At 43.4% G+C, this 15,259-nt stretch overlaps 1 protein-coding gene across 4 annotated transcripts in view; it reads left to right on the top strand.

Annotated features, from left to right (window-relative positions):
• CTNND2 (catenin delta 2) overlaps positions 1-15,259 on the top strand; it is a 921,118-nt gene that overhangs the window by 549,737 nt on the left and 356,122 nt on the right. For all 4 annotated transcript variants that reach the window (XM_082258174.1, XM_082258173.1, XM_082258172.1 and 1 more), the window contains exon 13: positions 9,497-9,614. In XM_082258174.1, coding sequence (XP_082114300.1) covers positions 9,497-9,614 — 118 coding nt within the window. The remainder of the gene's footprint in view (positions 1-9,496; positions 9,615-15,259) is intronic.

Raw genomic sequence — 15,259 nt, 5'->3', positions numbered from 1 at the left:
GGTTGAAGCCAAGGATCTCCCTGAGGAGCTTGAGGCTCTCATTTCCTTCCTGATCTTGATTAACAACAGGCTAAGGGAGAGACCATTGTTTAAGGAGCGCCTGCGGAGGACTCCTACCAGATTGGCTCCTGCGTTTTCATTCCCACCCATTCCTCCCTCACCTCCCACGCCTCCTAGGGACGTTGCATCTGGCTGTGAGCCCATGCAGCTGGGGTTCACTCACCTTTAGGAGGAGGGAGGGCTGGTGCCTGTATTGTGGTCTGGGTGGGCATTTTCTAAAATCTTGTCCCACCCGTCTGGGAAACGCTCACACTTAAGGTCCTGTCGGGGGCAGCTCTTAGGTGGAGTTTCCTCGTTCCTTGTTACCTGTAAGGATAAACCGCTAATCACTGCTGTCCTCTCCTTGGCGGCAGGTTTGGTGGTTACTCAAGCGCTAGTACACTCCGGTGCAGGCGGTTACTTTATTGACAGTACGTTTGCTGCTGCGAATGCCATACCCTTGAAGTCCCTTTTTTCGCCATTACCCATCGAGGAGATTGATGGCAAACCTCTGCAACCGACACAGGTTTCCCATGAGACTGTCCCAGGTGACATGGCAATAGGGGCTGTTTACAGGGAGTCTATCTTTTTTCCAGGTTATATCAACCCCACACTACTCCGTTGTTTTGGGGTACCCCTGGCTTCAGAAGCATAATCTGTCCCTTGATTGGCAGTCGGTCGAGATTCTCTCCTGGTCCCCACGTTTATATTCATGGGCCGGTTAAGGTACTCTGTACCTCCTCGGACTCAGTGTTGCCTACTGTATATCTGGAGTATCAGGATGTATTTGACAGAGTGCGTGCTTGTAACGTTCGTCCCCATCGTAAGTATGATTGTGCGATCGACTTGCAACCTGGTGCCATTCCCCCTCATGGCAGGGTTTATCCTCTCTCTGTTGCAGAGAATAAGGCCATGGAGGAGTACGTGGCAGATGCGCTTGCGGGGGAGGACATTCGAAAGTCCACTTCTCCAGCAGGTTGCGTGTTTTTCTTCGTAAAGAAGAAGGGGGGTGAGTTGAGACCTTGAATTTATTTTAGGGGTCTCAATCGCATCACGGTCAAGAATGCAGATCCGACTCCCTTGATCACTGAATTATTCAACCCCCTCAAGGGGACAACGACCTTTACCAAGCTTGACCTAAGAGCCGCGTATAACCTCATAAGGATCAAGGAGGGGGATGAGTGGAAGACCGCGTTTAATACCAGAACTGGCCATTACGAGTACCTTGTGATGCCCTTTGGCTTGTGCAATGTGCCCGCTGTCTTCCAGGAGTTCATCAATGAGGTAGTTTGTGATATGTTGCAGCAACGCATGGTAGTCTATTTGGATGATATCTTGGTTTACTCAGATCCATTTAATCACACTCCCGGGATGTCAGACGGGTACTGCAACGGTTACTGGAGAATGGGCTTTTTTGTAAGTTTGAGAAGTGTGAATTTTGCTTGATTCAGGTTGCCTTCTTGGGCTACATAATTTCTGTTGAGGGTTTCTCCATGGACCCCCAGAAGGTTTGAGCTGTTTTGCAATGGCTTCGCCCTAATGGTCTCCGTCCAGGCCTTTGAGGGCTTAAAGTCGGCTTTCATGATGGCTCCCATTCTGTCTTTTCCTAATCCTGGGTTTTCCTTCATACTAGAGGTAGATGCTTCTGAGTGGGGAGTAGAGATGTCCCGAACTATTCGCCGGCGAACATCGCGATGTTCGCATTGTTCGCGTTCGCCTCTGCGGGCGAACATATGCGATGTTCGGTCCGCCCCCTATACTTCATCATTGAGGCAAACTTTAACCCTGTACCTCACAGTCAGCAGACACATTCCAGCCAATCAGCATACCCTCCCTTCCACACCCTCCCACCTCCTATAAAAAAGCAAGGGCAGCATCCATCTTAGATCATTCTGAAGCAGTGTGTTAGTGAGAGCAGGGAGAGTGCTGCTGCCGCTGCTGTTTATAGGGACAGTTGTTAGATAGTGTTCTCGGTCCACTCCTGCTGTAAGGACAGCACCCCAAAAAGCCCTTTTTAGGGCTGATATTTCAGTCATTTATATATATATATATATATATATATATATATATATATATATATATATATCTATTGTGCGGTTGCCTGCCCGCCGTGTGTGAGAGGCCACAGACCCACCACAGACTGTACTGTGTGCACACCACACTCATATCAGGTGGCACAGTACCTCGCAGTGTTTAAAAAAAATATATTTTTTTTCTCTGTCATAATTGCAGTTGCCTGCCGGCTGCCAGTGAGTGTCATGTCCACAGAGTGTACTGTGCCCACTGCAGTGCCCACCACTGATTTATACGGTGGCACAGCACCTTGCAAATTAAAAAAATATATATTTTTTATAATTGCAGTTGCCTGGCCTGCCAGTGAGTGTCAGGTCCACAGAGTGTACTGTGCCCACTGCAGTGCCCACCACTCATATATACGGTGGCACAGCACCTTGCAAATTAATTTTTTTTTTTTTATAATTGCAGTTGCCTGGCCTGCCAGTGAGTGTCAGGTCCACAGAGTGTACTGTGCCCACTGCAGTGCCCACCACTCATATACGGTGGCATAGCACCTTGCAAATTAAAAAAAAATATATTTTTTATAATTGCAGTTGCCTGGCCTGCCAGTGAGTGTCAGGTCCACAGAGTGTACTGTGCCCACTGCAGTGCCCACCACTCATATATACGGTGGCACAGCACCTTGCAAATTAAAAAAAATATATTTTTTATAATTGCAGTTGCCTGGCCTGCCAGTGAGTGTCAGGTCCACAGAGTGTACTGTGCCCACTGCAGTGCCCACCACTCATATATACGGTGGCACAGCACCTTGCAAATTTAAAAAAAAAATGCCTGGCCTGCCAGTGAGTGTCAGGTCCACAGAGTGTACTGTGCCCACTGCAGTGCCCACCACTCATATACGGTAACACAGCACCTTGCAAATTAAAAAAATATATATTTTTTATAATTGCAGTTGCCTGGCATGCCAGTGAGTGTCAGGTCCACAGAGTGTACTGTGCCCACTGCAGTGCCCATCACTCATATATACGGTGGCACAGCACCTTGCAAATTAAAAAAATATATATTTTTTATAATTGCAGTTGCCTGGCCTGCCTACTGTGCCCACTGCAGTACCCACCACTCATATATACGGTGGCACAGCACCTTGCAAATTAAAAAAAAATATATTTTTTATAATTGCAGTTGCCTGGCCTGCCAGTGAGTGTCAGGTCCACAGAGTGTACTGTGCCCACTGCAGTGCCCACCACTCATATATATATGGTGGCACAGCACCTTGCAAATTAAAAAAATATATATTTTTTATAATTGCAGTTGCCTGGCCTGCCAGTGAGTGTCAGGTCCACAGAGTGTACTGTGCCCACTGCAGTGCCCACCACTCATATATACGGTGGCACAGCACCTTGCAAATTAAAAAAAAATATATTTTTTAAAGTTGCCTGCCAGTGAGTGTCAGGTCCACAGACTGTACTGTACCCACTGCAAATGGACTGTTTGCGATTGATTGCGGTGCGTTAAACAGGGAGTTTGGTCTGTCAGAGTTTGGTCTGTCACTGTGAATCGGGCGTAACCCTTACACTACCTGATTGATACAACATCATACCTGATCGTATACACACACTGGATGTTTTAAAGCATGTTATTCCAAACAATTTAGGAATGTTAGGTGATTTATGCCCTTTATGGATTAAAACCCGACTCTGCGTCAACTACGTAATTTTCCATGGGAGTTTTGCCATGGATCCCCCTCCGGCATGCCACAGTCCAGGTGTTAGTCCCCTTTAAACAACTTTTCCATCACTATTGTGGCCAGAAAGAGTCCCTGTGGGTTTTAAAATTCGCCTGCCTATTGAAGTCTATGGCGGTTCGCCCAGTTCGCCGGTTCGCGAACATTTGCGGAGGTTCGCGTTCGCCGTTCGCGAGCGGCAAATTTTAGGTTCGCGACATCACTAGTCGGGAGTAGACGCCCTTCTGTCTCAGCACCGGGCGCCTGATGGTTCCTTACTCCCTTGTGGGTTCTACTCCAAGAAGCTGTCCCCAGTGGACTGCAATTACCAGATTGGAAATAGAAAGCTCTTGTCCATTATCCAGGCTCTCAAGGAGTGGAGACACTTGCTTGAAGGTTCTGTGGTTCCTGTTCTCATTCTCACTGATCATAAGAATCTGACTTTTCTCTCGGAGGCTAAGAGGCTCACGCCCTGTCAGGCCAGGTGGGCCTTATTTCTTTCTCGTTGTGGTCTCCTACTTGCCCGGCTCCAAGAATGTTAAGGCTGACACCTTGTCCCACCAATATTCTGAATATTCCAGAGAGGACTTTGTGCCAACACCGGTCATACTCCCAGATCATATCCTGGCTGCCATCCGTTCCAGCTTAACCTCTCCTCTTGGGGGAGCAGATTTTGGCCACCCAACCTGATGCCCCCACAGAAAGACCTGCTGGCAAATGTTTTGTACTTGAAGGGTTGTGCGTCATACTGTTGCGCATGTACCACAATTCCAATACTGACGGTCATCCTGGTAGGAACCAGATTTCCTGGGCTATTTCTCGTCAGTTCTGGTGGCCTTCTCTCCGTACTGATATTGCTGCGTATGTGGCCGCTTGTCCGGTCTGTGCCCAGAAAAAATCTCCGCAGGTCTACTGAATCCTATTCCCAGTGGGGAGCGTCCCTGGTCTCATCTGGCCAAAGATTTTTTAGTGGATCTTCCCGGTTCTCAAAGTTTCACATTTATCCTCATGGTTCTCCAAAATGTGCCACTGTATTCCATTTGCCGGAGCTCGGTGTTTGCCAGGGTGGTTTTCCGCTTACACGGTTGCCTAAGGAGATTGTCTCAGACCTTGGGAGCCAGTTTGTCTCCAGATTCTGGCACACCTTTTGCTCCCAGTTGGGTATTCGACTTTCCTTTTTCTCGGCCTACCATCCGCAGTCCAAGGGGGCCGCTGAGCGTTCTAACCAAGCTCTGGAGCAGCCCCCCTAATACTTACCTGAGCCCGTCTTTATCCAGCGATGTTGCAGGAGTGTTTAACCACTCAAGCCCCGGAAGATTTTACCCCCTTCCTGACCAGGGCCTATTTTGCGATTCAGCACTGCGTGAATTTAACGGACAATTGCGCAATCGTGCGACACTGTACCCAAATGAAATTGACGTCCTTTTTTCCCCACAAACAGAGCTTTCTTTTGGTGGTATTTGATCACCTGTGCGATTTTTTAATCATGCGCTATAAACAAAAAAAGAGCGACAATTTTGCAAAAATAACAATATTTTTCAAATTTTTTTATATGAAATTCCCCCCAAAAAAATGTAAAAATCTAAATTTTTTAACATTTTAGGCCAATTTGTTTTCTGCTACATATGTTTGGTAAAAAAAATCGCAAAAAGCGTATTTTGATTAGTTTGCGCAAAAGTTATTGCGTTTACTAACTAATGGAAAGATTTTTGCCATTTTTATTGTTTTTTTTTTTAACGAGTAATGACGGCGATCTGTGATTTTTTTGCGGGACTGCGACATTGCGGCGGACAGATCGAACCCTTGACTGACATTTTTGACACTTTTGGGGGTACCAGTGACATTACTACAGTAATCAGTGCTATACATATGCACTGTTACTGTAAAAATGACACTGGCAGGGAAGGGGTTAACTTTATTGGAGAAGGAGGGGTTAAGTGTGTCCCTAGGGGCATGCTTCTAACTGTGATTGGATGTGGCTTTTCATCTAACAGCAGAGATCTACGGTCCTACATAGCAGGACCGTATGATCTCTGCTGTTACACAGGGGAGAAAGACAGGCGGCTTTGTTTGCATTAGCCGCCTGCCTTTCTCCCGGTGTAACCGACGATTGCGAGTGAGCGGCGGACATCGGGTCCACCGCTGACACGCGCGGGGGGGTCCGTGAGCGAGCGGGAGCGCTCCCTAGAGCCTCACAGGCTAGCGACGTAGTACTACGTCACTTTGCCTGTGAGGGGCTGACTGCCGACGTAGATAGTCGTTAGGCAGTCGGCAAGTGGTTAAGCTGCCTGAGACTTCCCTTCTCATTGACTGAGACAGCAGAATGGTGAGATTGATTCCCACTGCTGTCGATCAAAATCATTTAACCAATCAGGAAAGAGAGGTGGGGGCGGGTCACGGCTCCATGTCTGAATGGACAAGCTGCTTGCTGTGGGGGCACTGAACGGGAGGGAGGGGCCAGGAAAGCTGAAGAGGGACCCGAGAAGAGGAGGATCTGGGCTGCAATGTGCAAAACCAACTGCACAGAGCAGGTAGATATACCATGTTTGTTATTAAGAAAAAAAAAATAGACTTTACAATCACTTTATTTAAATATATGTGATTAATGCTGCTTGCAAATATAGTACAGATATATATATGCTGCTTGCAAAAATATATATCCAGGTAATATAGTAGTAGTGGTACACAATATATACAAAGGTTTACATAGTTACATAGTAGTTGAGGTTGAATAAAGACAATAGTCCATCCAGTTCAACCTGTGTAGGTGTGTGTGGCCGTAATAATTTATCATACCCCTTAATGTTCTGATTCTTGAGATGTATGTCCAAGAGTCTTTTGAAAGTAGCCATACTTCCCGCAGAAACTACCTCTTGTGGTAGATAATTCCATAATCTTGTAGCCCTAACAGTAAAGAACCCCCTGCGTTTCCTGAGATTAAAATGCTTCTCCTCTAATTGCATTGTATGTCCTCGCATTCTCATGCAATCCTTGCGAATTAATAGTTTTTTTTTCTATGCTGAGATCACCATTGAGGTATTTGTAAATTGCTATCATGTCCCCTCTCAGGCGTCTCTTCTCCAGGGAGAATAAATCAAGTGATTGTAAACACTCTTTATAATTAAAGCGGTTGTAAACCCAAAATGTAAAAAAAAACAAAAAAAAACTGCAAGACAAAGGCATAATGAGCTAGTATGCATCGCATACTAGCCCATTATGTATTACTTACCTTAGAACGAAGCCCGACACGGACCCCCGGACATCGCTGCGGGCGCCGCCATGATCCCTCACAGTCTCTTCCGGGTTCGTCGGCTCCAGCGCTGTGATTGGCCGGACCCGCGATGGCAAGCTCCCGGCAAGTAAAACTGAAGGTCCCCCCGGACCTTCATAGCGCATGCGCAACTCGCGTGAGCGGCTGCATGCACTGCAAATATCTCCTAAACCATGCCGGTTTAGGAGATATTAATTGTACCTACAGGTAAGCCTTATTATAGGCTTACCTGTAGGTAAAAGTGTAAAAAAGCATGATACTACCGCTTTAAGGTCCTCCAATCCCCTAATTTGTTTAGTTGCTCCAATACATCCCTCCTGAATACTGGCGACCAGAACTGAACAGAATACTCCAGATGCGGTCGAACCAGAGTTTTATAAAGTGGTAGGATTATAGTTTTATCTCTGGAATACATCCCCTTCTTTATGCATGCTAATATTCTGACTGCTTTGGCAGCTGAAGCTTGACATTGCATGCTATTGCCTAGTCTATCCTCTACTAAGACTCCCAGATTTTTCTCCATTTTTGATTCCCCCAAAGGTTCCCCCCCTAAAGTGTATTGTGCTTTTATGTTTTTAGTCCCCAGGTGCAAAACCTTACACCTATCCACATTAAACCTCATTTGCCATGTAGTTGCCCACTCTGTTATTTTGTTCAGGTCATTCTGTAGGATATCTGCCTCATGTTGTGAAGTTATTGCCCTGCCCAATTTTCTGTCATCTGCAAAAACTGATATCGAGCTAATGATCCTGTCCTCAATGCTGTTTATGAATATATTGAACATGGTTGGCCCCAGAACTGAGCCTTGGGGGACCCCACTTACCACCCCAGACCAGTCTGAGTATGTGCTATTTATTACCACCCTTTGGACACGCCATTTTAACCAGTTCCGTATCCAAGAGCAAACCTTGTGGTCGATGCCTGCAGACCTTATTTTATAAATTAAGCGCTTGTGGGGAACTGTATCAAACACCTTAGCAAAATCCAGGTACACCACATCCACTGGTCTCCCCCTATCTAGCTCACAGCTCACCTCCTTGTAGAATGTTAACAGATTGGTTTGACAAGAATGCCCATTTGTAAACCCCTGCTGAGTACTGCTGATGATGTTGTTGTCTTTAGCAAACTCTACGATACAGTCCCTTATCATCCCCTCCAGAAGTTTACATACTATCTATGTCAGGCTGACCGACCTATAATTTCCCGGGAAATGCCTCTGCCCTTTTTTGAATATCGGTATCACGTTAACTTTCCTCCAATCACCTGGTACATTTCCTGTCATAATACTGTCAGCAAAGATCAGGAACAATGGTCAAGACATAGTTTTACTAAGTTCTTTGAGTACTCCCGGATTTACGCCATCCGGGCCTGGTGATTTATTTGTGTTAATTTTATCCAGCCTTTCCTTGATTTCACCCTCTGTTAGCCATAGCGACAAGTCCTGTGAAGTACTGCTAACCATACAGTCATGGTCAGTGTACCCCTCCTTTTCCTGTGTAAACACTGAGGAGAAAAAAGCATTAAGCATGGTAGCCTTTTCAGTGTCCTCTGTAACCATCCTCCCCTCATCGTTAATTATGTGTGCAATATGCTCTGCCCTAGTTTTTTGCTGTTGATATATTTAAAGAATATATTCTTAGGGTTCTTTTTACTATCCTCCGCTATTTGTCTCTCGAAAGTTGATTTTAGCCATTTTGATTTTGTATTTACATTTCTTATTTGCTTCCTTGTATTGCTGGAAAGCCAATAATGTGCCCTCTGATGGTATGTGATCTCCCATAATGTTTTGGTTTCAATTGGAATAAGCACATCCATGTATGGGAAAATATGGTGCTGTAATAATGGTAATTAATTAGATGGCATTGAAATGTCTAAGTCATTGCAGTCCATTCTTCACTTTTGTCTCAGAATCTCACGTGTTTATGCAGTTAGTAAACAAAATGTAATTATTTTGTGTTGATATTTATTGCGGATATGGTTTAATGTGTTTTTTAAGTTTTATCAGAAAATCAGCACAAGAGAAAGTACTTATTATCAGTGTGATAAATCCCTTATGCTGATGGCTCTGCGGCTAAAATGTTCTATCCTCTGATCCCCCCCCCCCATCTCCACAGCAGTAATATTCAGGTGCTGTGGGAGTTAATAGACCTGAGGGACCTGTGACCTGTTAAACACTTAAGCCCCGGAAGATTTTACCCCCTTCCTGACCAGGGGGTATTGTGCGATTCAGCACTGCGTGTTTTTTGTGAAAGGGCACCAACAATTCTGCTTTCAGGAAAGCCATGGGTCTAGTTTCAAGTTTGGTCTGCAGTTTTTTCACCTTGATGCTGTAAGCCCAGACATGATCCTGGAAAAAAAAAATGTAACCCAGCTTTTTCCTAGATTTCAAATATAATTGAACTGTAAAAGATGTAAGTGCTGCAGATGGCATATTTTTTCTTCCCCAGGAATGTGAGTTCTGCTGGAGAAGAGGCACGCAGAAGAATGAGAGAGTGTGATGGACTGACTGATGCCTTGCTGTATGTCATCCAGTCTGCACTAGGGAGCAGTGAAATAGATAGTAAGGTATGGTTTATTTAAATGCACGAAATAGCAAATATTTGTTCAGAAAAAAACAACATTGCTTAATTACAGAAATAATATTTAGACATTTATTAGGATACAGTTTTTTACAAGCTTTGTATTTTACCTATGATTATTGGTTAACACTAGTGAAAAAAAATATTTTCATAGTTGTTCACAATGGTGTGTAAAGTCAACACAGGTACAGGGCTGTCTGGTCAACTCACAGTCATCAATTTACAGTTCAATAAAACAACAGCCTCAGTGAAGTTCAAGTAAGTAAATGTGCAAGAAGAAGGTGACCAGCATAGCAACATTGTTTCAGAGCATTTTTGTGGAGACACATTTAAAAGGTAACCCAAAGAAATTAATATGGAAAAAGAGCATTTAGCTTATGGCATTGCTAAACTACTACTGTATTTTTGACTCCTTTTTGTTTTCTTTTGTAATATGTACAGTATATAAACATGAAGTTTATCATAATCAAATGGATTCAATTAATTTGGGGGCTAACATAGGCAAAAATACATTTTTGAGAATGTAAAATCGCAAAAATGACAACTCAATTGACAATGGCTGGGCATGCACTCTGTTTTGCAGCCGTGTTGCATGATACAGTAACTGACTGATTTAATGCTCAAAAAAAAAAAACAGTCATTGCAGATTTATTTGTCAGGAGGAAAAAAAAATTTGAGTCCTTTCATTGCCAAGAACATATTGTTGATACCATAAGGTCTGCTAAAGTGAAAAAGGTCTCAATCGGAAGTGGCAAGAACCTTTTGTAAGCCTAGATAGGTATTCTTTTTTAAATGTCTATGTATTTATGTGAGCAAACAAGAGATTATTTGTTAAAGGAGTTTTATTGTCACAAAATACACTTTAATTTTATAATATCAGCATCAAAATAGCAATATAAACAATAGTTAGGTGGAAATCCAGTATACGTTTACTTAAAAAATCTCCTTTCATGTTGAGCACTGCCTGACTGCTGGCTATCTCTTTTATCAACTTCCTTGACTTCTTGCATGCTTTGCAGCTTTTCCTATATTGTTTACTTTCAATTTCTAAGAACTAAAAATCCTATGGTACCTTGCTTACTGCAAGCAGTGATTCTTATACTGATTCTGCCTCCTGAAACTCCTCATCTTAGCACCTCTGCAGTTCAGAAGGCAGGCTCACAGCAGTGCCTACTCAGAGGGCATAGTGATTACCGTATGTGTCTCAGAAATGAAGGAAATAAATGTGTGGGGATCTTTACAAAGTAAGTTTACTCAAGTTTACCTCAAGATCAAGAGGAAATTAATATATGATTTTAAATTTTTAACATAGATTTTATTAAACTTTCCCAAACTCAGTGCGACTGTGATGTTCTTGATGTATGTATGGCATGAACTCCCATTTGAATAACTTGCCCTTTGACTTGACTGTAATGAGCCACCACTGTAAGTTTACTTACTGCACACAACTGATGACTTTCTTGCTTACCTGATTCAGGAATTTCTTGCTTTGCAGAAGTTTCTGCTCTTGAAGCTAAATATGACCACCCATTACTCCTTTTTTTGCATTGTATTGTAGAATGATCTGCTCCAGCGTGTCTACACTGTCATCTGGAAGCAATCACAAAGTGTACTCAGTGCTCTGGGACAGTGTCTTAGCAAAGGTATCTTTGTTCCTAATTGAGCTCTTGGATTCTGTCTGGGGTTTACTGCCTTCTATCTTGTGACTTCCTGTTAAGGACCTACATGGCCTTGAAAAAGTATTCATACCTCTTGAACTTCTCCACATTTTGTCCTGTTACAACCAAAAATGTAAATGTATTTTTTTGGGATGTTATGTGGTAGACCAACACAAAGTGCTACATAATTATGAAGTGGAATTAAAAAGATAAATGGCTGACAATTTTTTTCCTTTAATTGTAGAACATGCAGTTTTTTTAAAACGTCATCAGATCTTTAAAACTGCATCAGAAACAATAGATTTTTTTCATCCTTTGTTGCAGCTCATTGCAGCTGATCTTCTACAGCCTGTTTGTGGCCACTTCCTGTCTACATATCTGCATAATTCCAATAATGGTCACATGCATTTTTCAGGGTGGATTATTTTATGGTGACAAACATGAACCATGCATTTTGAAATAATCACCTGTGATCTCCTATGTGACAGAGCGTTGTAACTCTATACAAGGAAGTGGAAGTGCCTGCAGAAGAGCAGGGTAGGATCTCAAGGTATTTTTTAATTAAAAGTCCTGATTTAAAAATACAGGAGGTGTGTTACTGGCTAGATCATTAGGTAAAACAGAGGGAAAAAAGCCTAAAAAGAAAACTAATACACCCACCACATCTAAGGATTGGTAAGCGCCAACATATTACATTTTTGGGTTTGAGCTTATTACAACATTAGGTATAGTGACTAATACTTGAGAGTAATACTTGAGAGCTAACGGGTCTCAAGACTAAAGTCTTGAGACCCGTTAGCAAAATAAAATATATGTGCAAATAACATATTGTATGCATAATTTACCTTTAAAAGCCTCTTATGTAGACATCCAAAAGCCCTGAGACTTCTGCTGGGTGATGTCATCCTTTGATCGGATGTCATCAGCCTTAGCCTGCACAGAACTATCACTAGAGTGACACTCTATAGCAGTGATGGTGAACCTTTTTGAGCCTGAGTGCCCATACTGTGACACAAAACCAACTTTCAAAGTGCCAACACTGGTGATGTCACCTACCTCAAAAGGGATTGCAGTCAGTTTAGCACTCTCCCGGCTTTTGTGTCCAGTGTCAGTGTGCCTGGCAGCAGCTTCTCTTTTTGTTGGTGCCTGTGAACGCCCTCCTCACGCTCGATCGCGTACTCTCAGCACCTCTCAGCATCGTCCTCTCGCTCCTCACTGGCTGGTTCAATTCCAGGGGCTTTTGTGGCTTGGGCTCTCTTTCTCCCTTCCCAACAACATCAGCCTCCTCTCACTCTTGTCTCCACACTCTTCTCACCTTTGCTCTCCCTTCTTCCTCAGCCCTTTTTTTTTCCCGGGCTCCAGGCTGTCCCTCCTCTTGTTTTTGGCATGCTGGGGTTGTAGTTTTCCTTTAAGAAATGAAAAGGGAACCAAAGTTTTCTGGGACAACTTGTCCCATGATGCACTTGTCTTGGCTCCTCATTGGTCCCTGGCTGCAGCCAGCCAGGAGTCCTCTTGTAAGCTCTTTCCTCTACTGTAGTGCAAAACTGAAAAGCAGAAGGCCTGTATTAAGTTGCTATTGGCAACCAGTCAGCTCCTCCCCCCACATTCCAGGCAGCCTTACTGGGCTCCACCCAGAACTCCAGGAAACTTCTGCCCTGGTCTGATAATGAACACCTGGGACACTCTCCCTGCCTCCCCATTGGCTGGCCAGCCTTGTGGTAGATTTTCCTGTGCCCAGCCCACCCACCGAGTCAGCCGAAAGCCATGGATTGGCCGAGGCAGCGGCCACACACTCTGGCCAGGCTCCCATGACTGACACCTGGACTGACTATTTGCCTCCTTGCACTGGACCCTGCGTCTCGGGGAAGCCAATAGGTGAGATGCATAGAGGGCGGAAGGAGGGAGGTCTGCAGGAGGCTGCTGTTGGTAAAGCCTGAGCTGAGTCAGTATACCGAGCACCAGCATATTTTTAACGGGCACTCTTCTTCTGTTATGGACAAGAGAAAAGATGGCGGCCCTGCTCGCATGCCCACAGAGAGGGCTCTGCGTGCTAGCTGTGGCACACGTGCCATGGGTTTGCCATCACTGCTCTATAGTATTCCCCTTCACTCCTTCTGCAGGAGCTACAGTACACAGCAATCTAGTTTTGTGTGTATTTACTGTTGATAATCTTTTGCACATGGTGTGAAAATGTATTTTGCAATATTCTGTATTTTGTAAAACATAATAAATCTGCCATAATGGACTTGTTTGGGGAGTTCCAACTTTGGGGCAGTTATCCTGGTTCTGGTTTCACTACCAAGTGAGTCAGCAGGTCGTTTTTATGTATAGACTGGTTGATTTCTGATCCATTTGACAGTTATTGCACTCCTATTCTTTAACTCCTGGGTGATAAGAGGTTGAGCTTGTCTATCAGTGTATATTTCATGGGAGTCCCATCTGTATTTTTAGTCCCACCTTTTCTCAACTGTGATTGATCTTTCCTATGCTGCAGGAGAATGCTGGAGCATTTTCTAAGTCTATTGAATTTGAGAGCGAACTAGTCTGTTTAGGCTTCAGTCCCCTAAATCCAGTTGTGCTCAAAAGTTTTTATACCCGGGCAGAAATCATGAAATTTTGGCTTTGATATTGAAAATAAGACTGTGCCAAAAAACATTTTATTTAAGAATAGTGATTATATGAAACCATTTATTATCACTTAGTTGTTTGGCTCTTTTTTAAATCATAGTAACAAAAATCATTCAGATGATTAAAAGTTTACATACCCTGGAATGTTCACATACCCTTGGTACAGACACACAAGATGACACATACATTTTAACATGGCAATTAAAGGTTAATTTCCCATATTTGGCTTTTTATATTGTACTTAGGGTCCATGTATGAATATTCAATGAGTTGTTAGCTCTCATGTGGGTGCATTGAGCAGGCTAGATACTGAGCCATGGGGAGCAGAAAAGAACCATCAAAAATAACAAGGTATCAGAACTTTATAAAGATGATATAAAAAGATATCCAAAGCTTTGAATATGCCAGTCGGTACTGTTCAATCACTTACTAGGAAGTGGAAATTTTGGGGATCTCTTGATACCAATCAAAGGTCAGGTAGACTAAAAAAAATTACAGCCACAACTGCCAGAAGAATTGTTCAGGATGCAAAGAAAAACCCAAATGTAACCTCAGGAGAAAAACAGGATGTTCTAGAAAATGACAGTGGGGTTGTTTTAAGGAGCACAATATGAGAATACTTTAACAAAAATGAGCTGCATGGTCGAGTTGCTAGACAGAAGCCTTTACAATGCCAATGCCACAAAAAAAAGACCAGTTACGATATGACAACACCTTGACACCCCTCACAGCTCCTGGCACACTGTAATCGTTGGTGACGAGACCAAAATAAAGCTTTATGGTCACAACTATGTTTGGAAAGGGGTCAACAAGACCCACAGTATAGCGACAAGAATACCACCCCCACTGTGAAGCATGGTGTTAGCTCACTGATGTTTTGGGGGTGGGTAACCTTGTGAAAATGTAGGCAAAATGAATGCAGCATGTTATCGGAATATACTGGCATATATACTGCTCATGCATACCATGGGTATATGTGAAATTACACCCCAAAATACATTCTGCTATTTTTCCTGAGCATGGGGATACCCCATGTGTAAGACCTTTTGACAGTCTAGCTGCATACAGGACCAATCACTGCCTTCAGGCTTTCTAAGGCATTCATTGTTGATGTCACTCCTCACTACCTATCACAGTTTCGGAGGCAATGAAATGCCAAGATAGCACAAACCCGCCCAAATGACCGCATTTTGGAAAGTAGACACCCTAAGCTATTTTCTGAGAGGCATGTTAAGTCCATGGAATATTTTATATTTTGACACAAGTATCAGGAAAATTAAATTTTTTTTTTTTACACAAAGTTGCCATTTAAATGATATATTGCTCACACATTTCATGCATATAT

The sequence above is a fragment of the Pelophylax lessonae genome (genome assembly GCF_965119305.1).
Source record: "Pelophylax lessonae genome assembly, chromosome: 5".
Taxonomy (NCBI): Eukaryota; Metazoa; Chordata; class Amphibia; order Anura; family Ranidae; genus Pelophylax; species Pelophylax lessonae.
The sequence above is the reverse complement of the archived record's forward strand: the minus strand, read 5'-3'. Positions and strand labels throughout refer to the sequence as shown.